At 39.6% G+C, this 27,793-nt stretch overlaps 1 protein-coding gene across 3 annotated transcripts in view; it reads right to left on the minus strand.

The window, feature by feature from the left end:
* The window catches only part of MKLN1 (muskelin 1), a 110,188-nt gene that overhangs the window by 42,492 nt on the left and 39,903 nt on the right, over positions 1-27,793 (minus strand). For all 3 annotated transcript variants that reach the window (XM_072857264.1, XM_072857274.1, XM_072857281.1), the window contains 3 exons: positions 24,101-24,178; positions 22,886-22,951; positions 14,500-14,612 (listed from right to left, as the gene is read on the minus strand). In XM_072857264.1, the coding sequence (XP_072713365.1) occupies positions 14,500-14,612; positions 22,886-22,951; positions 24,101-24,178 (257 nt within the window). The remainder of the gene's footprint in view (positions 1-14,499; positions 14,613-22,885; positions 22,952-24,100; positions 24,179-27,793) is intronic.

The following is a 27,793-nucleotide window of genomic DNA, read 5'->3' on the forward strand; positions in this document are numbered from 1 at the left end:
TGAGAGTGGTATTCCTGTACTCCAAAATACTAGAAATCAAGAAGTGCAAAGCCTTATTTGCAAAAGATCAGACAAAAGAAAAAGAGAAAACTAGCATCATGCTTATAGATAAATTATATAGTTTATTTGGCCTTAGTTTGTAGAATTTTGGCACTTTATAAATGAGGATGCCAGAACAAGGCTGGCTAGCTAACTTTGAGAGTCTGGAAACCAACATGAAAACTGGTGAGATTTCAAGTGACAAAAAAAGTTAAGATGTACAGAAGACTGAAGTATGAAATACAAAAAAATTCTATTCAAATCTATTGAAAAATAAAGATTATGCAATTAGGAAAAGATGTACCAAATCACCATTTATTAGAAGACTTACAGTTAAAGAAAAGTAGTCATGCCACACCAAATAATCAGCACAGTATTTGCTCCACGTCCTACCAAATACCACCTTTACAGAAAACAAATCTTCATAATTGTACCATTTCAAGTAAAAAATTATAATGAAATTATTACTGAAAATTGGAATACATTTCACTAAGTTGGATAAAATATGAAAGGAAACATTACATTTTTGTAGTCAAAACTTTACTACTCATCTTATAGAATTCAATTTCTTGATTAAAGAACAGTTACAGGAAAGTGTTTACAGTAACTCAGACAATCTGAAGAGGTGAACTGAATTGTTCATGTTTTGTAAATATGAAGCATTATGTCAGCAATGATTACAGCTTTGAGGATTAGTTACTTCATGGTAATTAAGATAATTTTCTTTTCTGAAAAAAATACTGATAGAAGTGAAACATTAGCATAAAATCCTGAAATGCAGGAAAAGTTCATTCATTGCCTTTGGTCACATGGAAGAAGCTGACAGAGAAGATGGCAACATACTTTTATCTTGTTCCTAGAAAGTACAAATCATTATCTTCCAAAGGACCCTGTTCCAAACACAAAGGGTAGTTTCTTTGCATGAAAGTACCGATTTGAGCATCAGCAAAGGTTGCCCCTGATTCAGAAGAAAGTAACTCCAGTAGACAAAATCCATCTCTAGTTATGCAGCTGGGACATTTAAGGATATGCCATTGTTCCCCTGCCAAAGAGCACATACTTGCTTTGGCACAGCTGTCATGTAGATGAAATGTTAAGACCTACCTGTGCTTTCTGACTCTCCCCTCTTCGTCAGGTCATTGCAGTTTCTTAATTGAACCTGCCAATTTAAGCATCTTCCCCCACTCCCACAGCTCTATATGCTCTATGGGTTAAAGTAAATCCTACCAAATTTGCTCAAATAATGTCTTTGGCGCCTTCAAGACTAAATCTCCAATGTAGCAATTTCCAGACCTGCCTTGCCTTGAAGAGCTGCATCATCAACTGAAATTTGTCTGAGTACAGACATGAGGCTGAGACACATAGCACCTACAACACCAGTTTCAAGCCATTGGCATCAACAGCACAGGTATTACACTGGCTAAGTATACAACATACAAATTTCAAATCCTAAGACTATGTTAAAATGAGAAAATAATTCAGGAAAAATATCTTCCTTCTTGAATTATATACTGGTCATGTCTCATACAGTAATATCTGCCTTTCTAAAGAGGTACTAAAGGTGTTAAGTTTGACCATTTCATCTCCACAGACCACAAGGACAAACTTCATCACCTCAAGTTCACTTAAGAACTTTAACGTCATCAATTTGCAGAATGTGCCATGGCACAGACTCTCTCTTTCAATAAAGAAAACTTCATCCAATTCATAAGCTTTTCTTGAAGAAAACCAGAGTTATTCCTGCATATCACTTACAAGGTCGCATGGAACCTGCCAGAAGTTTCCAATTTAGTCTACATGTTTGCCAATATGGGTAAATAATGCCATTAATCAGTGGTACATATTGGTTTGACATTTGAGGCAGAAGAGGGGAAAGGCCTAAATCTGTGTTCATTTGAGAGCTACTCAATTTGACTACAGAAGTCCTTGTAGTATGTATATACTTCAAAAGGGGGACACAATGTCCATTTACAAAGGCAGATATGGGCAGACACTGAAAATGAATAAAACACTTCAATGCACATGTGGTTAAGTGAATCAAGAGCCCGTGGGCGGTTGTGAATGTTCATCCAAAGACGTGTACTTGATGCGGTTACAATAGCAAGCCTGTTGTTCAGACAAAGAACACACTACCACAGCTTGTCATGGAGAAAGTGACCCACCAAATTCAAACAGCAAAGAGTTTGTTGATTCCAGAAGTGTTCAAAGAACTTGACCTCTTACAAGCAACAAGTGAGAAAAATTGACCATAATAAACTTGACTCTTTTTAACCTACAGTTGAAGAGATCAAGTATGGTTAGAGAGCAGGAGAACAACCTTTTGTCCCCTCCTGCCAGGATGTAGGCTGGTTGACAATCCATGAGTTTATGTCCTAAGGTGAGCAGATCTCACTAGAGATCTCTGGACACTTACTCAAATCTGGGCCTTATCACCAAAGATAAACTGCAGACACACAAAAAGTATCTATTGTGCTTGCTACTCCTCTAAACATACTAACTGCCATTCCCAAACATATCTGCAGCTAATGAAGGTAGTTTCACCTGCACACTGATAACCACAAAAGAAGATTAAACAAGCCCAAGTCTTCTTGAGCAGAGCAGAAGGCAAATAACAGCTTTGACTAGTTTGCATTCACCTCTTCCTGTGGTTATCCGAAGTCATAACAAATCAATGCATGACTTATTGAGAAGTACTTGTTCTTTAGGTCTAGTTTCATTGAACTGTCTTCAGAGTTCTTAGCATGTGGGATCTACATTTTTGCAGATGAAGCTTCAAGAACTGATTGACTGATTTAGTAGAGGTATTACTTCCTAAACAGAACGCATCTTAGTTAAAACAGACTCTAGTAAGTCACATCCAGCAACCGCCCAAATGATCTGAACAAACACCGGCTTTGGGGACTCTTTCCAATTCTCATCAGGAAGCTCCTGGCACGCACACTGCAGAAACCACACGTGAAAGAAGCTTGTGACTAGGCTAAGTTCTTATTCAGATGGCAAGCAATGCGTTACGCTGCTTTGGCCAGTCCCTCCACTTATGCCAAGGCTGCGGTGGCAATAGTAAAGCATTAGCATATCACATTTCTAACCTACAGGACACCAAACAATACCAGAGATTACTAAGCATGGGCACTGTTCCGTTTCTGTGGAACTCAATAAGTGCCCACACGGAACTAAGACTAACCTGAAGAAAATGGCTCTCTGCCACCCAGCACCGCCGTACAATTAGCACAGCATAATAAAGACTAAGACAGATTAAACAGTATGTGCCATGGCCCTGTTTTAGAGTGCTACAAAATACCAGGCTTCTATGCCCTATTTGACTATCCTTCCTCAAACAGGTTGGTCTTGATACAACTCTGCTGGTCTCTAAAATACAAATAAATGCCCTGATGAGGGTGGGATGATAGAGAAAGGAAGAGAGTATGTACAGCTAGGAGTACCTAAGACAGGCTTTCAATCCTTTAAGCGCCCAGGAGCAACCAAGGCCAAATAGGATTTTTTTGTTTCATCAGTGCTACACGAAATTCAATTGTGCAACGCCAAGTGAATACACAGTATACTTTATGAAAAGCCTTCTCAACATGCTAAGCCACTTCATAAAATCTAATTAGAGTTTTCTTCATTTAACTTGCAAATGCCGAAAGCAATTATCCCACTTAAGGACTAACTTACAAAACGTTTTCAAAAAGCAACACAACAGCACCAAGAGACAACACTGCCTCCTTAGAATAATTGATTTGTTCCTATACAGGAGAGAAAGGATTGGGACTCAACTCCTTAGGGTAGGGTCTGCTCAAATAACTATTTATGCCAGAATCAGCATGCATCATCTTAGCAACAGCATCCTGGCATGCTCTGCTAAGGCACAAACATGATAGCTTTCATTTTTTTTTGTTTTTAAATAAATGCCCTATGAACCCGCTTTAATGCGAACAGGACTGCTAGAAGCTAGTTCCACTCCCCATCCCACCCCCAAAACAAAAAGTGGGGGAGCTTGGCTTCTTTTGGTTATCATAACCTTTTGCAAATAAAGGGGTTTCAGTTGCAAGAAAAGCTGTTTTATTCAGACTGATCCAGATGAAAAACTTCAGGAGCAAGCCTGGACCCTGTTCAAGAGTCAGGGAAATAAAAACAAAGAACAGCTGACTAATTCTCCCTTCTTAGTGCTGTAAAAGACTGAATGGAATGTGAACACTGCCTCCAGTATAAAGTTCAAAAATAAGCATCATGAGGTAAATGCTCTTGTCCTAAAGCAAACTAGGACGAGGACATAAAAAGACACAAACAACCTACTTTGTTTCTAGTTCTGAGAGCAGGCTGTCATGCAACAAATAGTCCCTCCTGCCTACACACAACTGCAGAGATTAATTGCTCTCATTTCCCAGTTTCAGAGTATAATTCATTTCCTCCTCCCCCCCACCCAAAAAGGGAAAGTTCTCCACAATCTTGAAAATGAAAGGAAATGCATATTATTCTTAGCATTTATTCAAGCCTATACGCTTTTTAAGATCACAGCTCGTTAGTGCTTTATCAATGCCAGTCTTCAGCTAATGCGTACTCCCAAAATGTTTAATCTAAGCTGTAGCTCAAAACAGTTTGCTTTACTCTAGATTAGTACTAAATTCAGAAGAGAAACAACTACAGCCATACACAAAACAAAACACTTTCATCCCATACAAGTTGCCCACAGAAGGCATTTCAACTTTCTCATAACCTACGGGTGCCAGAAACCTAACTAAATAATTTAATCTATTGGTTTTTACGGTAGCATAGGGCATTTTGTATTGCCCATCAGCCCAAAACAAAGCAAAATGAGCAGAGGCTGATGTATTGCTTCTAACACCCACGCAATCACTGACCACGTGCCAAGAGCACCAAGTCACGAGAGGGAGCAGGGTTTTGGGCATTCAGTCACAACAGGAGCATCACGACAGCGCTCGTGGCCAGAGCAACCCAGCACAGGCACACAGCTGGGGTGTACACCATCTATAAGGGTTTCTTAAGCATGCAAGACCCTCCCATAAATAGCATATCCCAGCTACTTTTTCCTACTCTGTATGATGGCAGAAATCGGTGCTACACGTGTCTTTTGACGTGCAAGACTTGACAGATCTAGCACTAGACTTAAAAACCTTTGAATGTCACATGGGGTAGACACAGCAAAGGATTAGACTGGGATCTCAAATATTTCTAGGAGCAAAGATGGGAGTCTCGCTCCAATAACCATATTCTGGATGTTCAACGTACACTCTATTCATTCAATCACTCTGCAAGTTTGCCTTAAGTAAAAGCTTGAAGCAGCATATGAAGCTAACAGTTACACTAGGTCAGCAGCCACGCATTTCCACTCTTAGATATTCTTGCCACTGTTTATGGAAGATAACAGATATTCCAACTTACTTTTACAGCTGCTGTAACAGCTATAAAGAATATTCTTTGAGAATATAAAAGTAAAATACGTTCTGACAATAAATATTTTGGGAAACCTATTAAATAGATCAGAACCTGGCTAAGAATCACGACGCTTAAAAGTCCCCAGGACCAGTACTGGAAAGCCATCGGTCTACACAATTTTTCACACAAAACAGTTGAATGTCTTACAACAAATATTAGGGTTCAGATATCAAAAAGTTTCTGACAAGTATTTGCAAATAATTGACTATCAAGAAGTCTAGCTACAGCTAAGAGAAGGAAGATACCCTTCGGTCAGGCAGTTGACAGTATTTGAGCTATGGCTAATCTGCTTACAAGTACTCTCCTATAGCAATGCAACTAAATAGATTTAGGTGCAAAGTCCTTTCTGGGCATCTGACTCAGACATGATGGAGCAGATTAAAGTCAGAGGCAGCTTTTAGCACATAGTTGTGATTCATCTGTTTAAGGTGGGAAAACAAAAAAAAAATTAAACAGGATTAAGCTTTTTCTTCCTTCCTAAAAGCATGCACACATTTGGGATAGTCCTAATTTCTCACTGTTGATACTTGAAGGCCTCAAGCTGAGCCTTCCACAAAGAGACGTTCCCTGCTTAGACTACAAGTAAAAAATAAATGGCCCGGTGTTCTACTTTTGAAAGACAGTTCAATGAGCTTATAAATCAAACGATTAAGCTCAGAGATCATATGCCATGATCCTTATGATAGCAGTGGACTGGATTTGATGACTGGAAGGGTCCCATCCCTTCCAGTCCTAAGTAAGGCTTTACTCAGACTGTTTGCCCCATCCTTTAGGAATCAGTGCAGGTTCATCACAGCACGGATGAGCACAGACTCAGTACAGCACATGAACACTGCTATGAAAACGAATAGGTGCTTACTGTTCTATTCCCATGAGATTACCTGTTAAAAATTAGTCTCCCAGCAGGCCTGCTTGCAGAAACAACTAATTCCAGAGTATTTTGGTAACTGAATGAACTCACACATAATCTGTTGGCTTCTAATGAACCCTTAACAACTCAGCTCTAAAGAAATGAAGTGTGCCCTATGAATTGACTCGCGAACTTTCCAAAGCACCAATATTCTGCTTTTGACAGCTGTGTTGCATGAGTTTACCTACAGTGCAGAAACAGCTTTGGCAACCAATGCCTGCATTACTGCCAGTGCAGAGAGCCACATTCCTGGGTCATTTCTGAGCTATGTACTCTCAACTTGGCTTGCTCTCACACCAAGGTATCATCAAGGCCTTCCAGCAACGCATAACACCGTGGATCTCATGTTGCAGTAAACCAAGGCATGCTATGATCAAGAGAATTTCTAGGCAAGCAAGTGGAATAGTGGAAAGGGGAAAAAAAACTCACAGAGCTTCAAGCGTGCAAACAGCGCCAAATAATTCTTTCATTTATGTGAAGCAGGTTGCAGGAACGCATATGAAGGTCTTGTTTAGGCTTTAGTTTACAGTCAAAAATAAGTCATCCAGCCTACGTGATTCAGCTTACAAACACAAACAAGAGAAGCACTGAAGTAATACCTTAGTACAAGACAACCTTGAAGCGAAAGGACATCAATACTGTGCTATTTCTAACAGAAGGCACAATTTACCTGCAAACAGAGCACTACTCGCACTGATAAAACGTGAATAAAATCATAGCTTCTTAAATTTTAAGAAGTAAATTGTTGCTTTGGTACATATCAACTGCTCAGCTTTGCTTTCAGTAACACTGATGAAATGTAACAGACAACCCACCACAGAACCAGAGCTTTCACCAGCTCTGAGAGATGGGCCCTCAGGACACCATCCCTCGTGTGCCGAATTTAACTAACCCCATTAACAATTGCAGGATGTTGAATGAGGTCATTTTTGCATGCATCGTAAGTTCATGCTGTCCTCTCATTACCAGTAACAATGGCTAGCGAAGGTCCAGCCAAGAGAGATTTTTCCATAGATGCAAACTATTCAGCTTTGCTACAGTCACACTTGCAGACCGACAGGCTAGCGAGGCTGAAAAAAAAAACCCAACTAGTCATTTAGGGACTGTTTAGCCACAAAGATGAGGATGCAGCAAAGCTAGAATTTTTGGAGGTTTTTTTTCATTAATTGTCCTTGAAAAGCTGATGATAGACAAACATGAAATAAGTCTAAATACTTTGACAGCTGCAGGCTTTCAGATGTTTCTGAGAAAGTGAAGACAGTCTTAAACAGATGACAAAGGAGTAGTTTGTACCCTGAGGTGTTAGAAAGTCATAAAAGTGTCTGTATAATTCTTCCCCTCAGGCTAAACCATGGCTATGAAATTGCCATCTCAGGGATACAGATACTAAGTACAGTTTAATGCAGGCTTCCTCTGTTAGCTGTTATGGCAACATGGCAAGAGAAAGAAAAAAATACATATCAGAACAGAGTATTTTCGGCATTGAAAAAAACAGAACTGTAGAGACTGCCATGCCCTCTTTTGAGCTAAGTGACAGATGAGGAAAGATGCAGCTTCTGAATTTTTTGTTTATATCACCTTTCAGCTATTCTCAGAACATAATTTAGTTATCCAGCTACAGGAACTGCATCAATTACCACTGGAAGTGCAGCACACAGCTAGTCTCTGCTGTGTCATTTTCAGAAACAAGGCATCTTCATTTTTGCAATAACCTACATAGAGGAAAATCAGCCAAGAAACAGTGCAAGTATTTTCACTGGAGGTCTGTGAAGCACCATGCTAAACCCTTCTCTCCCATATATTAAGAAGCATAAGCATAACGCATGGCAGCAAGCACACATTGAGGAGCTTTTAAAGACAGAGCACTGAAAGCAAAGCATGCATGGGGCAATGCAAGGACTAGAACCCAACAGTTCCTCATTCCAGCATCAATAAAATCTCCACCACATACACGTCCTGGAAAATTCATGGATTAAGTCCTATTAAACATACGAAGCTCTTTCAGGTCTGAGAACTCAACATATCAATGCACTATCCATTCTGCCAGTACATGCTCGAGACAGTCCAGAAAGCTTAACTCCTAATTACCTCCAAAACCCAGGGGCAGAAATACATTATTAGCAGCAAGGTCCACAAAAACTTACTATATTTTCAAGCCTGTAATTATCCAGACAATTTAGCTAAGGATTTGTCTATGATAATACTTGAGAATGCTTCCCCTATGTTACCATATTGGGATAACCGATATTTCTTTAGGGATTTCTGTATTTGTACAGCTTGAGGAGCATTAACGTAACTGAAGTCTTTCACAGTCTAGCTGAAATAAGAGACTACTCTACTCCCAAGGCAAAGCTGACTGGTGCGTGAAGCTACTTTCACCTTGCTGGCAAGAGAATAAACTCTCCTTCTACCCCCCACATACTCTCCTGTTCCTTTAAAATCCTTTTTCCCCATCCATTCAGTGTGAAATGCAGGGTTCGAGGGATTCCAGATGATTCTTGTCTCACAGGTATGTATTTCTGTGTCTTTAAAACTCAAAAGTATATAAATCAGCATTCCTTATACCAATATCCATCGCTTCCCTAAATCCTTACCTGAAAATTCTGTAATACCTCAAGCAGTTGAATAACGTGTCATCTTCCCTGAGATGCATTCACAGCCACCCTAGCGTGTCTCTGTATACTGCCTCATCTGCAATTTACAGGGAACCAGATGATGCAATAACTTCCTAATAAAGTCATATCAGTAAAATAAAGCTGCATTCCAGATCAGAGAAGTAAACTCATCATAAGCTAGAGCTGAAGTGGTGATTTTTATCGGAACATAAACACCACAAATCAACTATGCATGATGCATTACTTCAAGGCGTAAAAGTACTTTACAAGCTGTACCCTTTGCAACTGAAGGCTTTATGATGGTTTGGAAATCCACATATAATCTGAAGACTGGCACACACAAGCTCCAGGACTGCCAAAGTTCTGCAGCCTTCAGAACACTGTGCATAGTGCATTTATTTAAGTACTCCCTTCTCTATGAGACTGACTTCAATATCAATGTGTGGAGGAAAGGGAATGCCACATGTGGAAACATCTGGTGTTAGGAATAACTGAAGTTTGGCTGGTTTTCTGTGCTTTTTTTAATGCTGGAAAGCAAGAACTACAGGCACCTAGTAATGGAACTGAAAAACTAAGACCCAGAGCTGTTTTAAAATATGGATGCTCTTTTCTTTAAAAAAATGACAAAGTTAAAGATGACAAATAAACAAGGGTTAAGAGGACAGAGCTCCTCAGGCACACAAAGTAGCATATGCAAATAAGAAGGTATCTCTAAAAGCTGAAAACCTTTTCAAAAAAGTTTATTAAAGAAAATTGAGGTACTCCTCCCTCAGTAGGGTCTTTTTGGTTTAGGCTGCCTATGTGGAAATCACTGGAGAAGTTAGTCAGATATATCTGAAAATCTCTCTCTAACGTTTTGGAGAAAGAATACTAGCTAGAACATTTTAAAACCATTATGCTACTAAGCAGGGAGGAAAACAAAACATTAACATGCGATATTTAGGATCAGCCTAGAACACACTTTTCATTTGGTTCACTTCAGCATCTGCCGCCTTTGTCCCTACTTTTGTAGGCATTTACACTATTTAGGAAGTTGGCTCAGAGATATATCTGCAGTATCCAAGTTTCTACCACAGGCTTTTGGGGACAGCTGCTTTCTCCCTATGTGCTTTTGTGGCACCAGGCATCTCGTACAACTGAGCATCTGTACAACTGGAACTACTCAAGTAGGACATGGCAGATTCAGTATGTTAGATCAAGTCCATAAACATCACAGTATTATGAAACAAAACCCCCTCAAGTTACTTAAAGCGTCTCCCAAACTATATCACCATCTGTGGGAAGGAGTCAATATTTGAGACTAGTTCAGTTCTTACACTTAAAACAGCATAGGGTAAAAGCTTTACACAGATAAGCTTACGTATCTCTGCATCACACCCAAAAAACAAAAATCAGTCATAGGTGTCACAAACACTTATAAATGCATAAAATGCTTGTGTGATAATATGCCATTGGAAGCTTTGGGTAAGTTCATCCATGTCAACAAACGTAAGAGAAATGCATGCAGACACTGTAGAAAATCTAACTGGAAATACAACAGCAGATGAAATTCACCCTGGCTCTCGCTATTGTGAGATCTTTCTACACTTGTCAGCTTTTACTTTCAGTAACCTGGAAAAGCACTCGGTGTTAGCAGCAAACTGTCACCTTACAGTACACCGATTTTCTAGATCATTTTGAACCTACTGAACAGTAGGCACTTGTTGACCTACACTTTCATTCATTGTGAGAAATGACTTATCCTTTCAACCAGTTAACCCATGACAAGACCTTCACTTCTACCTTAGAAAGCTAGAAACACTTAAAAAGTTTGAGAAACACAGTGTCACCTAAACCTAACCCATTTACACAATTTCCACATCCTTCACAGAGCTGATTTGTGAGCAGAATTTTCCTCTAAAAAAGCCAGAATGAGGATGAGTCAACATACCATATTTACAAATACGCACTACAGAAGCTACCAATTCATGAAGTAACACTCTGAAGGGAGATCCTGTATCTCTTCTCATGTATCTAGGAAATACTGAAACAAGGTACAGGAATACTAGTGACATACAAAATATGCCAACTATCACGATTCTTTATTCTCATTTATCAAATCTCCAGAGACATCAACATCCTTCAGCATTTTGATCCTATTTAAAAAATCCACATAACTCAATTTAGACCAAGCGAAGTATTTCCTACAGTTCACTTAAACTGTCCTCCTGTACTGAATTTCACTAAATTGGCCTTCAAAAGAGAAAGCTGCTGCTTGGAAACTGGAAATATTAGACACCAAAACATACACATTAAGTTTCTCTATTAATTGACACTGGCCTAGGATCAAAATGCCCAAGGAATGACAAGGTTTGTTTTTTCAAAACTATTTATTCCCAAATCCTGAAAAGGTCTACTGATCTACAACCACTAATAAACTCTGGAGACAACAGCACGTCAGAACATTCCACTTGGTTCAGAGTAAAAACCCTTAAAGGCTCTTACACTTCACATGTCTTGGCTGTGCCTCATGCCAACTGATTCGTAAAGCTGTTGCATACTGGAGCACTGCACAGAGGAGACAGGAGGACAGAAGTTGTAGGTACAGTTGAGAGGTCATGAGCTGCTCCATGGTGCATCTCCTTGGAAGAGGATGATTTGACAAGGACTGCAGGAACCTTGCCGGATCCATACACTGAAGGGACGGTGGGAAAGTTCTAATTCAGGTCTGTTTGTCCATCAGCAGCTGTGGTACATACGCTGGAGGTTCACCCCAACGCTGCAAGCAGGTCCTCTAGACCCCCTTTTTCAGACTAAGTGATTGGCTACTCCAGCAGTGCTGTGAGCATTTTTTCCTTTATCCCAAAAGCATTATTGTGTGTTACCCATACGATAACACAGGATAAGATGCAACTTTTACCATACTCCGCTCTTGTCCAAGCTTAATTATTGAGTGGCTAATTTAACCACTGTCACTGATTAATTAGAACAAAAGAGCTAGAAGTAGAACAAGCACAATACAACACAAAACCAAGACTAAGTTCTATTGGAATCTACTCTGTTTTTTAAAATTCCATGTCAACAGACATTTCCTTTTAGCAAATTGTTTGTGAACATTTGGTGTCCCTATTAGAGAAACATCTGGAGTCTTTGTTTTTTAATTTACTTCTCAACATTTGAGATTGACCTTTTCATTTCTAAATCAGGTTTTATCCAGATCTCTTTAGAAGGGAAAAAAAAAAACCCACACACCACCACACCACTGCTGGTTTGCAAGTACAGCAACTGCCAGTTCACTTGTACCTCAATAAGTCACCAAAATCCTAGACTATGCCTCGCCAGGCCTTCTTCTGAACTCCACTGCAGATTATATCCACACAGGGAGTCCTTCTAGAACTCCATTTCTAAAGCCACACACATTTCTTTGCACTTTTCTCTCTTAAGTAGGTCTCCTCTTCAAAATTCCCCATACATTCAACTCATTCTCCTTTTTTTTTTTTTTTAAATTCCCCTATCTTGCTTCCTCTCAGCCCAAGACACTTCCCACCTTCCATTTGACTTTCCTGACCTTCCATCGCACCCTGTATGGTTTTTTTTCTCCAAAATCCCTTTATAGCCACTTTATTGTATCAACTCATCTCTTCTACTGTCTCTCCTACACAGCCGTCCTCTGCGTATCCCTTCTTTCTCCCATCCCAGCGTTACCCTGCTAGAGTCAGGCATGAGGAACTTGAAGAGAAAACATACGCTGCTCTTGGCACTGCTGACACCTTGCATCCCAGCCAGGCCTCCCAAGCTCTACGGAAGCTCAACTGGATGAAGCAGGATCCCAGCAAGAAAGGAAATTAATCCCTTAAACACCAGAACTACCCACACTGGTTTGTACAGGAAGAAAACACGGTAACTCCTTTTTGACAGGAAGGCCCCACTTCACTGCATCCTGAGCTAGACAAACATACACACTAAGCAGCTACAAAGCAAGAAGAAAAGTGAAAGAAGAGACAATTAAAATTGTTGTGCCTTCTTTTCTACCGCTGTTCTTCACTTTCCCAACCTCCCTATCAAGGGAGACAAAGGAAAGGAAGGTCTAGCTGTTTATCTTTACTATACAGTCCATAAAAGAGATGAGTCCCTATTTCCCCTTGGTATTATGTCACACGCACCCCTCCTTATCTTAAGGAGGTTACCTGTTGGGTAAACAGTGAGAAAAATAGTAAAACCCATGGTTCAAGTCAAACAGAAGCAACACTAGCCCAGCCTACAGGACTGGACCCTGGAAGACTAAATCCTGCTTCAGCATCATACCAGTAAACATAAGAGTAGCCATGTGCAGTGATGAAAGGACTAAGAGTAAAAAAACAACTTATGATACAACTAAGGAAAAAAAACACCACAACTTACAAGGATATAAAATGTAAGGACAATTTTACCTTTATACAGCTCTATTATGACAGAAACCGGAATATCACGTTCAGTTTTGTTATTGCCCATTTTGCAAAGGATGTTAGAAACAGTAAGTGCATGACGCGCACAGAGGTTTGAAGGCTACGGGAAGTGCCTTACTGTGAGATTTTTTTTTTTTTCAGCTCAGGCTATTTGTCCTACTTGATTACAACCTCTAAACACCTTTGCCAGGAAAAAATGGCAATATTAAAGTGTTATTTAATCTGCTACGGAAGCTCACAAAATAAGCTATGACAAGAAAGTGGAAAAATACAAATGGGAAATAAGACTTTTTATACTTTTTTCAAATAGTTGGGGAAATCAACTCCTGAATTTGTCAAAAAGTGGTGGAATCTCAAACTTTTCATACTTTCATTAATTTCCTGAAGTTATGCTCTGAAAAACAAGTAACAAACTCAAAACACAATAACCACACGGAACTTCAACATTTCACAGTATACAGTAAAATGAATTACACAAGCCAAAGGTCTTGGACGTTTTTTTGTTACCTCCTATAACCCAAGCTACATTCATTTCAGAGGTTTCATACCTCAAATACTGAGAAAAACAGGCCAAGGAAAATGGCTCAAATATCACAAAAGCTCTCAGGATTGCATGGCCTCTGGCAGTTACCCCCGTCCTCTAGATTTCTGTCTGTTAGTTGTCCATTTCTACTCACATATTTGACAGAAACTAAAAAAATAAACAATTTTTTTCTGAAGCTCAACACCAGCATCAGGTCTGAAATGTTTCTTAGTCTGGTTGTTCAGTCCTATCAAGTTATTTAACTCATGTTCTACTCATTTAACTGATTTTTGGCTGATCAGCCTGCTCTTGAGAAATAAACCTTTCCCCTCCAGTAATCTTAACACTTCGAGTTCACCTCCGTCTCACATTTTCCCAAGGTAAGCGCTTCAAAAGTCTTCAGAACTTGAAGGTCTGAATTTTGTGGCTCTCACTGCGCGCCGTATATCAATACAAGCACTTCAAAAGCATGGCATTTTTCTGTGCAACAATTCATATATTATTAACAACACAGACGTTTGCAGAACTTACCTCTTTCTCAGTATCCCTGGATATACAGGTCCACTGGTTTTCCTTCACGCTGTATGCCCAGAAATCAGCCAGATCCTGAGTTCCATCCCAGCCACCAAACAAATAAACAGTTTCTATTAAAAAAAAGGAAGAAAGTGTTAATTTTATTTTAAAAAGATAATGCCTTTAAACAAGCTAATACCTACGAAACACCTGTGACAAACAGACTATCAGAAAAGAAACTGAAACCTGTTCTTTCTTAAAGCACCACTCCTCTTCGAATAGAACCAGTCACCAAAACAAAGAAATGTGGTTTGGTTTAGTAATGGAAGTTTTTAGGGTTGATAGACAGCCAATTCTCAAGGAGTCATTTTCTATTTCTACATTTACATAAGAGGCAATCAAGTCCACAGCCACCTGATTAAAATTCAAGAAAGACAAATGAACAATATTTAACATTTTGGATTCTATGCATTTTAATCTATCAATGACATCTCAGCTTGTGTCCCATTTGGTGCAAACAGCTCAGCTTGTGTCCCTTTTCTAATCTATAGATTAGAAAGACTTCTGAGACAGCATCGGCAAAGCTTTTCTGTTTAGTCCATCCTTTACAAAGGAAAATTTACTTCAACAATGAAATCCTCTTTAAGGGAAATTACTTGCATAAAATAACTCACCTGATGCTGCAAAAGCAAATAAGTAGAAGAGTTACACATTTAAGTCAGCATTTCAGGCCCATCTTTAGAGCCTGTTACCTTCAACCCACAACCACTCCGTGCACAGCACGTTCAAAGGCTTCTCAGACTTGCTGATAAAACTAAATGAAGCCTCTGAACATGGGAAACATTTAAGGAAGAAGTCTCTGTTCTGACACGGAGAGATAACTAAGCTGCTCCCATTACAGAAACATCACTATCTGGTCTCAAATGCTAAAAATACTTAATTTTTAGACTGCATTAAAACACAACACAAAGCCAAGTCCAAGAAGAACAAGCCACTGAAGACTTGCAGAGCTTTGAAAAACTCCTTTAAAATCCACAAACCAGTTCTATTATGGGGGTAATGGCCAATTTTTAATCCAACACCAATTAAAGAGCAGAGTTAGAAGCGTGATTATAAAATGGGAATAGTCCCTGACCCTTACCTACCATCAGGATAGTGGTCATCACCATGGAAAGGTTACCCTGGTTCATTAACTTTAATTACCCTTCCTCCTGGACTCAGGGCTCCCAGTGTTCCCTGCAAAGAGCAGGTCCCTTTGTGCACATAAATTCTCACAGCTCACAAAACCCACATTACCACAACAGCTTCATTGATAGCCGAGAAAAATAAAAGATCTGGCACCAGCTAAGTATCCTATTGGGGCCTTGCCAAAACGTCATGCCTGCCTGTAAAGGCTTTGTTGTCTCAGATGAAATTTAATAGCAAACCTGAATGAATCTGATGAAAACTCAGATTTTGAAAGTTACCTAAATCAAGCTGACAGAATTAAATGGCATGTAAGCACTGAAAGAAGGGTGCACATACAGCTAGTGCAAACTGTGAGCATCCCCAGAGTCCGAGAGCAACTGTGATAACACAAGCATACATGAACAATTTGCCAAACTTATTTTTCATCTTGAGGTAAAACTGTAGCTCGGATGAAAGAAAGGCTCCATCACTATCTAGACTCAGAATGACTATCATTTTTTAGTCTTATGACTTATTACAGAACTATACACATTTTTAGAGGAAGCTTCTGTATTTTTAAAGGAACATTTCTTAACACTTATGCGTTATTCATCTGTTGCTGGTAATGTCAAGAAAATAATTTTTCATAGTTCTTCTAAAGTTTGCAATTGTTCTCCCATGGTATAAGGAAAAATTAGTTGTTTGGTGTTTTGGGGGTTTTTTTTGTGTTTGGTTTTGTTGTTTGGGGTTTTTGGGGAGTTTTGTTTTTTGTTTGTTTGTTTATTTTTAAGTTAAACTTCATTCTGTTCTCCAACCAGTATCACACCTTCTGCTCTATCTGTCAATTCAGATTTTGTGGGGAGGGTTATTTTTTTGCCCTGCATGCAGAGATCCAACCAGGAGAGTCCCAGGATGCATGCCCAGCACTCCCAGGCATTGCCACCCAAACAACATATCGGCAAGTACTCAAAAAGGGCAGACACAGGGAAGAGACCACAAACTTCCAAGCAGGAGGAGTGGGGAAGCTTGAAGGGAGCACAGCAGTCTCACATCAATATAACTATTTCTACTTTAGTAGCACTAGGGAACTCAAGATGCAAGCACGGCATCTTGCTCTGGCACAGGGAAGGATTCTTCCTTTGTATCCGAGCAATATGTAACACAGCAATATTGATGCTGCTTTATTAAAGCAAGCCTCTATTCTGCTTTAGGGACAGAGCAGAAGAATTTTCAAACCTACCTGCAAGGCAACAAGAAAAACATGAAAGTTGTTATATTTACCCAAAGCTTTTACCAGCTACATTTAGGAAGTCTAATTTCTCCTCCAGCATCTGAACCTTATCTCCTCTACATTTATTTCTGAATGCAAATTCAACACTTTGAATTAAATATGTTCTGTGAATATTTCTAAACTGCTTGCTCAGTCAAAAATGTTTCTGTCTGAATTCTTTTCTTCCCTTACTCTCTGGAAGACTAGAAAGTGCCAGAGCACTCCTCAAATTATTAGAGAACGTACATTCCCAAAAATTAACATATTTCCTGTCAACTTCTCCTTAAGTTCTATTTTTCAGAAGAGTATGCAAAGCAGCCTTCCCCAATCCCAGTCAAATACCAAAAATCCTGGGGTAGTTTCAGTCTAGAATCACATACGTTCTCCAAGGGAGCTTTTCTAACTTCTGTTAACTCCACCTTCTCTGCGTGGTGAAATCCTTGGTGGGATTCTGGTACAGCGGGTCCTCCTCATTCAATCAGGATGTTACATGGAAAATTGCTAAAGCCAAGCTGATAAAAGATGCTTGGTATGCCTGAGCATCCCTGTTTTTACCTTCTAATAAATAGGCACAATGAATACATTCCAATCCTGGTGACATATTTAATGAAACACTTTGGTCACATGGTATTTCCATGTCTCTGCTAGAACAGTTCTCCATAGAATATGAAAGAATTAGGGACCTAAAACACCTCTGCAAGTCATCCGGTCCATCAGTCATCACCCAAACCCCTCATAGTAGGGCTGACTTCAGCAACAGACCAGGCTGCACGGCAAAGTATACAGTTACACTTTTAGCATCTCCAAACATGAATATTTTAGACTGTCTGGACCCCTGCTCCAATGACTGATCATCTTCATTACGATTTTTTTTTCCTAATATCTAACTGGAATTTCCCTTGCTGCAATGTGTCCATTGCCCTTCACCGTATCCCTCTACACCTCCCAAAATGAGCCTGCCTATCTCCTCCATGCTCTCCCACCGGCTAGTTCGAGACAGCTCTAAGATCCTCCCATGAGCCTTTTCTTCTGCAAGCTGAACAAAACCAGCTCCCTACGCATCTCCTCATATATCATGTGCTCCAACTCCCGACAACCTTGGCGGCCCTTCACTGGGTTTTCAGATTGTCACCACCCTTATTGCACCAGAGAGCCCAAACTGGGCACAGTACTCCAGATGTGGCCTCAAATACCAAAGACAGGAACATCATCCCTCCCCTTAACCTGCTGGTCGTACTTCTGCTAATGTGGCCTAGCAGGATGTTGGCCTCCATCGCCCCAAGGACACATTGCTGATGCGCATTCAGCTCTCTACCACCTTGCAAATCTTCCTTCCATGCAGTCAGTCCCCAGCCTGTACCACTGCACCCAGCTGTTATATCCCAGGTTCAGGACTCTACATTTCTCTTGGCTGAACCTCACACTGCCCTCCCTGCAGCCCATCAGGGTCCCTTTGACTCACAGCCCTATTCTCTAGTTCATCAACCACTGCCCTCCCAATTTGCTACCAGTCCAAACTTGCCGAGGGTGTATTTGAGAATCAGTGTCCCTAGAACTAAGGAGTACTCATCTCAGAAGTAAAAAACCTAGACATAAGATATCTCAAAAGCCTTCTACGAAAGGATGTCACTTCCCTATGTAGTAACCATAGATTTAGTTATCTGCAAGCAGCACTGTCAACTTCATAAGGAGCACTCAGAGCACAAGTGTAAAGCCAGACCTTAAGTCTTCTGAAAGTATCACACCACTCAGTTTCTGAATCACAGTTCAGTGTAAACGGTGGCTGGATGTAAGTTTTTTCAGGCTCGGGCTGGTCTGGGTAGGCATACAGTCTTCCTCTCAAATGTGAAAGCACCATGAAGTTGAGTAACCTCCAGGATTCAGCAGCTGTTTGTGTTTCGGAGCTTAGAAGCCATCTGTGTTTTGTTTTAGAGATCTCTTCATCTTGTACACAAGTCCTGTCTTTAAATATCTTATGGATAGCAATGTTTTCCTCAGGCAAAACAGCATCCTTCATGTCTGCTGCTCTCACTTCATCTTTTTCATCTTTCCATGCTGCTTTTGAACCAGCCTCATAATTTCCACTGTTGCCCACATATGCTATGGGCACACTATGCCCACTGCTCTGAATCTCCCACTGTTCCCAACCTACAGATTTGTTCTCACTTATCTAATAGAATTAAGTAAGCAGATTTCCTTCCTAGGAAAAGAAAAGCCAAATAATGTACAATCAAAATTACAGAGCAGTTTCACTTCAGTGAGTGAACAGAGTTAACACAGCAATAAAGACCATTTCACTAATATTTTCCTTAAAAAAATGTTTCACTTGCCAGAGAAGAGAAATGCAGAAAAAAAAAATCATCCTGGTTGCTTAGCTATTATTTCTAAAACAGGCTCATCACAAAACTTCAGAAGGCCTTATCTAAATTAAATAAGAGATGAACATTTAAACAAACAGGTTATATCACAAAAGATTTTATTTTTTTTTAACAGAATGATTCCTATACAGTCTATAATTCTGTTAGCAAAATAAATTATATGGCTTTATGGACCACTCTGTCATTCACATAAAATTGTGTCTGCCCTATAAGAGCAGAGAAGATCAATTCCACCTTAACTATGGAATTATAAACCAAATCTCCAAAACACAGTACAAGTATTCCTCTAGAGTACTGAATGTTGTTCCTTAAAACTTGAATTTGGCATTCCACTTACCCATTCCCACTCTCTTCCAGAAATGAGCATTGGTATTTCAAAATGCAAGCCATATCTGAATTATAAAAAGGCCTGAGAGGGTACAATCAAAGTACCAGTGCCAGATGCCTACATCCTCATCCAAAACTGCATTAGGGCTTAATGCATCTGGGAATACAGTACTCTATACAAGCCTACGTTGTACTGCTTGAATATTTAACCAGGGCCTACATAAATAGCAGTATAGCTTCTCATGACTGACATTCAGCGCACTTAACACAGTATGCTCTTGCGTAGTTTTGGGGTTGTTTTCACTTTTGGTGTTTTGGGGATACTTTTTTTAATCTGTGCACCTGGGTTGTGACTACCCAAATACTTCCCCTTCCTTGTAGAAAAGTGCAGAAAACTCTCCAGCCTCCCATATGGAGAACTACACAAGACATGCACCTTGCAGGAAAAAGCAGAAATAACATAAGCCTTCTGTTTTCATTTACAGTCTAAAGCTTTAAAGTACCTAACAGTGGTTTCCAACTATAACAAGGAATGCCTCTTACTAAATGTTTCTGCATATGCATACCAAAACCAACTTCCTAATTTTGCCATCCAGATTCATTCCAGTCTGAGTGTTAATATAATTAAAAGCATGGAAGACATTGTGAGAATCAGTAACTCTCAAGTTGTTTTTTTTATACAGGAAGATATCAGGCTGCATTCTGAGTTCTGTATCCCAAAATGCCTTCACTTTCATTTCAAACTGCTTTAGAAGTTTTTCAAAGCACAAAGAACACTACACTTATTTTAAGACAGCTGCAGCAGATATTAAGAGTGTGAACATCAGATGGAAATGAGCTACAGCACAAGTTGCTGGTTGCCAGCAGAGATTCCAGAATTGCTCTTTCAGTGACTTTCAGCCTACCCTAATTGGACGATAAAACATGCTAAAAAGGCAGTTTAGACCAAGTTAAACTATACTCTACCTGAAACTTAGAGCATAAACAGAGTCTCAGAGACCCAACTCACTATTAGTAACTTGTAATCTAGCTCAACTGCTTACCAACCCATATCCTCTATCCTAACACTAACACACATGCATCCAGCAGGCTCGGTACTATTTCAAAACTTATTAAAAATAAACTTATATTTTTGTAGGCAGTAATAACTGGTTAATATTTATTTGAGGTTAATCAAAAAGCAGAACCATTTGTAGTTCAGTTATAGCTATAGCAGGTCTGGACATCAGAGATTAAAATTTGCTTCCAACACCTATTCTATGTCATATGAAACTTCAGAACCTCCTTGTATGTACGATTCTGGTGTTTCACTTCATTTCTAAAAGATTAAAGTTGAAAAAAATTTTTTTTTAAAGGACCTCACCTCTCTAACAAGGAGTGCAAAGTGAGCTTTTTCTTCTTCAGTTGCCAAAGACTTCTGAAAAAAACCACCAGTGTGTGGGTAAAGAAGGGAGGACGTCTTTTAAGGAAACAGTACACCGCTGCTCCTTTTTCCATTAACACTACATTTGCTCAAGGTTAGCCAGGGAGCTTTACAGCTCCAGTCTGTAAAACACATCCTGACATAACTGGCTAAATTCCCACGGTCCCATTAAACACTACCTATATTCAAAAGGAAAACTCAAGCAATCAGCAACAGCTGGTTTTAAGAATAACAGCACCAAGAACTTCCCCTGGCCTGCTCATGAGCCAAATGAAACAGCAAAACGGATAATCTCAAAAACATTTAGCCTTTTACAAGCCTCAGTGGGCCTGGAAGCAAGACTAAGGGCAACTTCCCAAATATCCCACAAAGAAACTTTCTGCAGGTATCCCAGCACCACTGGATAGAGCTGCAGCAAGAAAGGACTTACATGACAGAGGGAGATCCAGTTTTCCCACATTGGGACTCTACCTCCATAGGTGCTCCCCAGTCAGTTTTGTGCAAGTAAAAAAAAAAATAAAAATGTATTGATGCTTTTTACTGCCTTGTTAAAGCAGAGTGAAAACTTAAGTCAAAGGCAGAGATAAGCAGCTTACTAGGACTTAAGAAAATCAACAGGAATGGAAATGAAGACTCACATTACCATGAATATATTATTTTCAGGAGGTCTAAAGGACTATAATTTCCAAGTTGACAAGCCTCATGTTTCTTCGGCAGGCTTGTGAAATAGTCACTGTCTACTTATTCAGCGAGGCCACTAGGGAGCGTTCACAGCTTCTTTTGTAGGCAAACACCAGCAATCCTCCAGCAGCATTTTATTCTAATGAACCTCGAACCCTCTTCCGCCAAAAAAAAAAGTTTGCTTTCATATACAAAATAACTCGAGTGCTTCCTCTAGAGCAGTAACTACACTCAGAGTAAAAGCCAAAGACTGCAGCTACTGCTGCATTTTTGCTTGTTCACTATGACTTAGCAAATTACTCTTGAAGGTACTATCCTGTCACATGCTTCAGTCCCCGTCCATATGACCACAACAGATATGGCCATGGTAATTTTTTGCCGACTCCCTCAATGCCACCCTGTATTCCTCTGTTACTCACACCCCGATCTTGTCTCCTTTCCTAAAAACCAATACTTTTACTCATAAAAATCATTTACTTAAAGATGCAGGCAGATGCATCCCTTATTTTAGTAAGGAATGACGTACCACAGAAATCTGATTAAAGAAAAGCAAGACAAAGATATAGAAAATTATGGAGAACAACAATCACTGGAACTCTTACTTATCCCCTGGCTCTTTGAAACAGAGACTGAACCATTCTTTAAACTGCTATGGGAAACATTTTTGTAAAAAACGTCTAACAAATTTTATTTAACAGGAGTTTCTTACACACTGGGGAAATTAGAAGCCGCTCCAACCAAAATACAAGGAATGTTTCAACACAGCAGATCTATTGCTTGAGCACTATTCCAAAAAGCATAATATGTAGCAGATAAGGGAAATTATCATCCTTAATTTCTCTTCTCTTGTTTAAGCTCCTGCTCAAAGAGGGTAGGAGGGACGAAAAATTCAAAACAATTGTTCTTGGTTTCTTAGTGAAGACAAGACAACGACTAAGGCGTAACAGAGAACTAATAGGGAAGAAGGGGGGTGGGAAAGGCAGTTGGAGTATAGCTCCAGAATGAAAGCAGAGTATTTAATCCAACTATTAGAAAGTGCAATTTTTTCCTCAAAACCTGAAGCTAAGCCAGTCTCTGAAGAAAAACACATTTGCATACTTACCTGAAAAATATCTCATTAAATAATTAAGTTAGTTAAGAAATTTAGCAACTACTCACCTGTCTGAACATCTATAACCATCTGATGGCCACCTCTCATCCCTGGTCGGCTGTCTTCTCCATCACCTTTAAAAAAAGAGGGAAGGGAGATTTAAACATTAGCACAACACTTTCTCCAGGTAGTATTCTTCTGTGCATTACAGAACTGTACAAAGTTTTATACTGAATTATCTGGTGACCGATAGTACAGATGACTTAAGTGAATACAGTACCCTACTGCAATTCTGAGAGCCTTGAAAGGAGCTTGAGAGTTCCTGAAGCATGCAGGTCCATACAAATGAGGTCTGAGCTATCTTTGCAGCTCTCCAGCGGTGAGGACACAGACAACCTTTTGCTTCGCTTCCATCTCTCCCTACCTGACAGCTGCCTGAAGGCTAAGCAGTGAGAACAGATACTCAAATGACGGGGCAATGTACCCATGGGATGGAAGCAAAGAGGTAACGGTATAGATATAGCATAGCTAGCTTTGCACTAATTACTTATTCTCACATGTAAGGGAATTCCAACTGTCCAATTAAAGCAGCTTTCCAACCACTTTAGGTATCTTAAGCATTCAAGACAGGTGTCATCTATGGGAACCAACATTAGAAAGATAACCCACATTCTGCTAGAAGAGAAATCTGCTTGTATTCATAGATAACCCTTCCCAAGAGGTTTGGGTATGGTGCTCCACGTTTGGTGATTGTCACCCTGAATCCTACATTTGCTGTACGACAGCGATTTTTGTACTCCGTAGTCAAGGCTGCTACTACAAGTTTCCTCTCAACGCAGAAAGCAATGGAAAAAGATTCTGCAGTTTAGATTTACTGTATAAGAGACCAAGACTTCAAAAGGTGCATCTCAAATTTAAAATACTCCCTGTTAAGACAATGTATTTATTTGCCAGTCTTTTCTGTACATTTAAGTTGACTCCATGCGTTAAAGCCAGGCATACAGGTAACTGCTCTCATGCTTAATGTACATTCTGAGGTTTGTTTCTCAACTGATTAGCTATCCTTGAAGTTACAGCTAGTGTTCCTGTAGTGTTCCTTACTCAACCAGAAACCAGGCTGCATTTCACTGACTTTGCAGGAAAATGCAAATTTTTCATAGATGAAACCATTCCCTAGAATGGTTCTAGAGGAGGCCTTCTGGCATCAGTTTCTTGCTCAATATCCTCAAAGAAACAAGATACAACTGGCAGTACGTGGGTTGTATCTTAAGAAATGTCCTTACCTTTGGTGCTTTTGGGGATGATCTGCCCCCAGCGAGGTTTGTATTCTTGTTGACTGATATACTGATTGAATAAGCCATCTGCAAAACAAAAATTTTGCTGTATAAAACGTTTATACTTCCATTATAGCAAAATCACTTTTAATGCAGGTAACTTCAGCCTAACTCAATCCAATATGCTACTCCAAAGCCTTCATTTTAAGTAAATTATCTATATATGTCACATAGTTTGTTAAACTTATTACTGAACTAAATTTTTAAACACTAAAACAAAAAGAATAGTCATTACTAGATCAATCAAGAATTACCCAGTTTTCCTGCCAGGTCATGCCAATTGTCTATAAATCTATAAATGTGGTGTATTTAATTAAGAATAGAATCCCTCCCCCTTATTTAAGCAAAAGGAAAGTTGCCAGTGCATGTAAAATTCAACCATTTTAGTACATGTTAAGTTAAAACTAGGTCAGGCAGCATCTCTGGAGCTTCATCTAAGAAGAAAAGGGAAGAAAAGCAGATTGTTTAAGTGCTATGATACGGGACAACCAAGCACTGGATGAAAAAAAATAATAGTTTACATTCTCTTCAGAGAGTTAAACAAGAAGAGAAACAGAAGACTCATTAGATCACTGGCCAGATATGCCAACTGCAGCATTTCTGTAAGAAGCATTAACTCCAGCACTCTACCCGAGCTCCCCTTGTGCCTTCCCCTCTCTCCCTCTGTGCACCTACCACATTTCACCTCTTCAGTGTCGAGAGGTTAGTTCCTAATTCTGGTTACATGTTATCAGTCTGTCACATAAATGTTAATTTTTTGAAAAGGAGATTCATAACACCCACGCTCTCTGGGACCGCTCTTCAGTCTGGGAAGGGCTTAGCAAGCCTTTGGGGAACTTGTTGCTATTGTTCTTCAAATGTCTCCTCTAAAAAAACCTACCTTACCTTCTGCAGGCACAACAAACTATTAGACCACTAATGGCCAGCCTCTTGACCACTGCTCACCTGGTTATATCCCACCCATCACCCCACCACCTCAAGACACAAGCTCTTCATGACAGGCATTTGTTCCACATTTATGCATTACCTGAAAAAAAAAGGGAGTTCAAACACCCAGTTTACATCACTAGTACAGTGATAACTACCACAGGCAGACTGAGGACTCGGATGATAGATTTACATGGTTTTATATTGAAACAGTACATTGCACATACACTGCTCAGATGTAGGATGCATTCGGGGTCCTTAATCATGTAATACCCAACAGCTATGCTCTTTGCTAGAATGGTGCCTGGCAAACTTGCTCAGGAATCAGTTTTACATTCCCCAGCAGAGAACAGAAAAATGAAATTACTAAGTTGCATCTAATACTTTTTAGTTCTCCGACCCCAGTAATTGTGGCTTTGAGGAAAGAATTTAACAGATTATTAACGCCTCCATTTATTTATAGAAAATCCCTTGATAGGCATACAGACAAAAAAGAATAATCCTTATTGCACACATCCCTATTTATTTACAAAAAGGTAAAAATCTTTGTTAAGCACGACACAATGTTCAGAGAATATTTTAAAGCGTTTCCTGGCATCCTGTAGTTTGTCGTGACTGAAATCCAGGTTTTAATTTAAACCCAAGTCAGCAAGTACTTCCTGGGAGAAGATGAATACTCTATTTAGAGATCACCTAATAGGAAAATAAGGGCACTCAAGAGCTCCTGAAAGGTGCTGAATATGGTCTTAAAATACAAAACTGCTTTCAATTTTCATAAACACAGCTCTGCAAGTTTTTCAAATTAAGTACTGTGTGAAAGCAGGGCAGATTTTACTTTCACCAAAAAGAGCCAAAAACATCAGCTCTCTTCTACCGTTAGGTAATCGAGGAAAGCCAAAAGTTTGCTCAACGTATGTAGAAAAGTGGTTTATTTTGGTTTTAAGAGTAGGGTTCCTAACTCCCACTTCTTCAGTGTTTATGAAGTTGGGACAAGACGTGAGAGACCCTAAGCTTGAGATTTCATGAATTCTGATTCAGAAAAGCCAACTTCCAACAGAACAAATGCATGCGCTGTACGAAATCCCATACTGACTCAGACAGATTTTTCTAGCCACAAACCTAGACAGAAATCTAGCCTTTTGGTTATCATTAGAGCATTCGGTCTTCAAGACCGAATGCAAAACCATATTTATCCCTATGGCAGCCAAGAGATAATTGGACATAAATAGCTCAAGAGGATGAATTACACCACATACGATCTGAAAGGGTGATTTAACCTCTCTCCCATGCTCAACACCCACAGGCGGCACTTGTCAAGATATGACACTTCTCCCCTACTGTGCCTTCAGCCTCTTTTAATAATGCTTCTTGTCTTCCATGGGACACTGGTTTGGAAATACTCCAGCTTGCTTCCCAGAAATGTTTCTTTCTGCTGGGAGCAGTTCAACATTCATTCTACTTGCACTGCAAACCAGCAGCAGCTTGTTTTGGAAGCTGAATCACCACCTGTCTGATACCACCAGGAAAAAAAGGAGGATTTCTAGGTGGATTCTGTATCCGATGCCAGACCTATTCTAGCACACTCCTTGTTTCTTGCCAGGATAGCACTATTGACAAAAAGGTCTCCAAAGCTTCTGCACAGCACTGAAGATCACATCTAGGCCTGCTCAGGTTTGTCAGCTGTTTCCAATGAATCAGTAGTTTAAAATAAATTTCAAGACTCCTGTAGAAAAAGAAGTGTTAAGTGCAAGTTTTTAAAGAAGTCTTTTCCTTCGCTCCGGAGGCCTCTCATTTCAACGTCCACATTTACTCTCTAAAATTACGGCCAAAACTAGTACTTTTGTTTTGTACTATTTTCAAACCCTTTGCAGCAAGTTGTGACGCATTTCAGATGTAACAACATGAAGTTCACAGTAGTTAAAGCTTAGTAAATTCTACCTCCCTGATAACCGAAGCCTTTATTTTGTCAGCCAATTACAGGTTACCTAGAAAGGATTAGGACTAACATTGCAGACAAAAATATTTAACTTGCTGAAGCCAATCAGGAACAAGTTGTCTTAAGCTGGTTTTTAGACAATGTACATCTCTAGATAGGATTTCTAACACCTATTCACTTCACTGCCAATGGCTGAAAAAACTTCAGAGTGGCATTTAGCCCATAATTTCTGGGCATTGGGGTTTGTTTTTTTAAGGTTTTTCTTGAATCAAAGAAAAATACCCAAAACACCTAAACAGATTGAGGTTTTTGTAGTCACAAAAATCCTTCTAAAGAAAAGCTGAACACAAAGATGACACCAGATAAAAACCCAGCCATTACTCAACAATTCCCTCAAGACGTGGGAGCAACAAGGAAACGCACAAATTTTTTCCAGCCTCAAAGTTGTAATATTCTCTTGCACTTTCTTCTTAACAAAAATGAAACAAGGTTTGCTTTCAAAACCCGACAAGATATACTTCTTCTACACAAACCCTACCATCTACTTACCATAGGCCTTGGATCCCTAGCAAGCCTCTCTCCTCCATATATCCCAGTACTACAGAGCAGCAAGCTAGCATCCATACTTTCTCAGAACTGAATCAAAATATATTTGATGGCAAAATTAAGGTATACGTGTCTGTCTAGAGCTTCCAGGAGAATACAACTGTTCCTTTGCATCCCGAGTTTTGGGAGACATTCGAGCCTGCAGGCTGTGCACCACAACTTCTTGTTTGTCA

Source organism: Ciconia boyciana, chromosome 1 (genome assembly GCF_034638445.1).
Source record: "Ciconia boyciana chromosome 1, ASM3463844v1, whole genome shotgun sequence".
NCBI lineage: Eukaryota > Metazoa > Chordata > Aves > Ciconiiformes > Ciconiidae > Ciconia > Ciconia boyciana.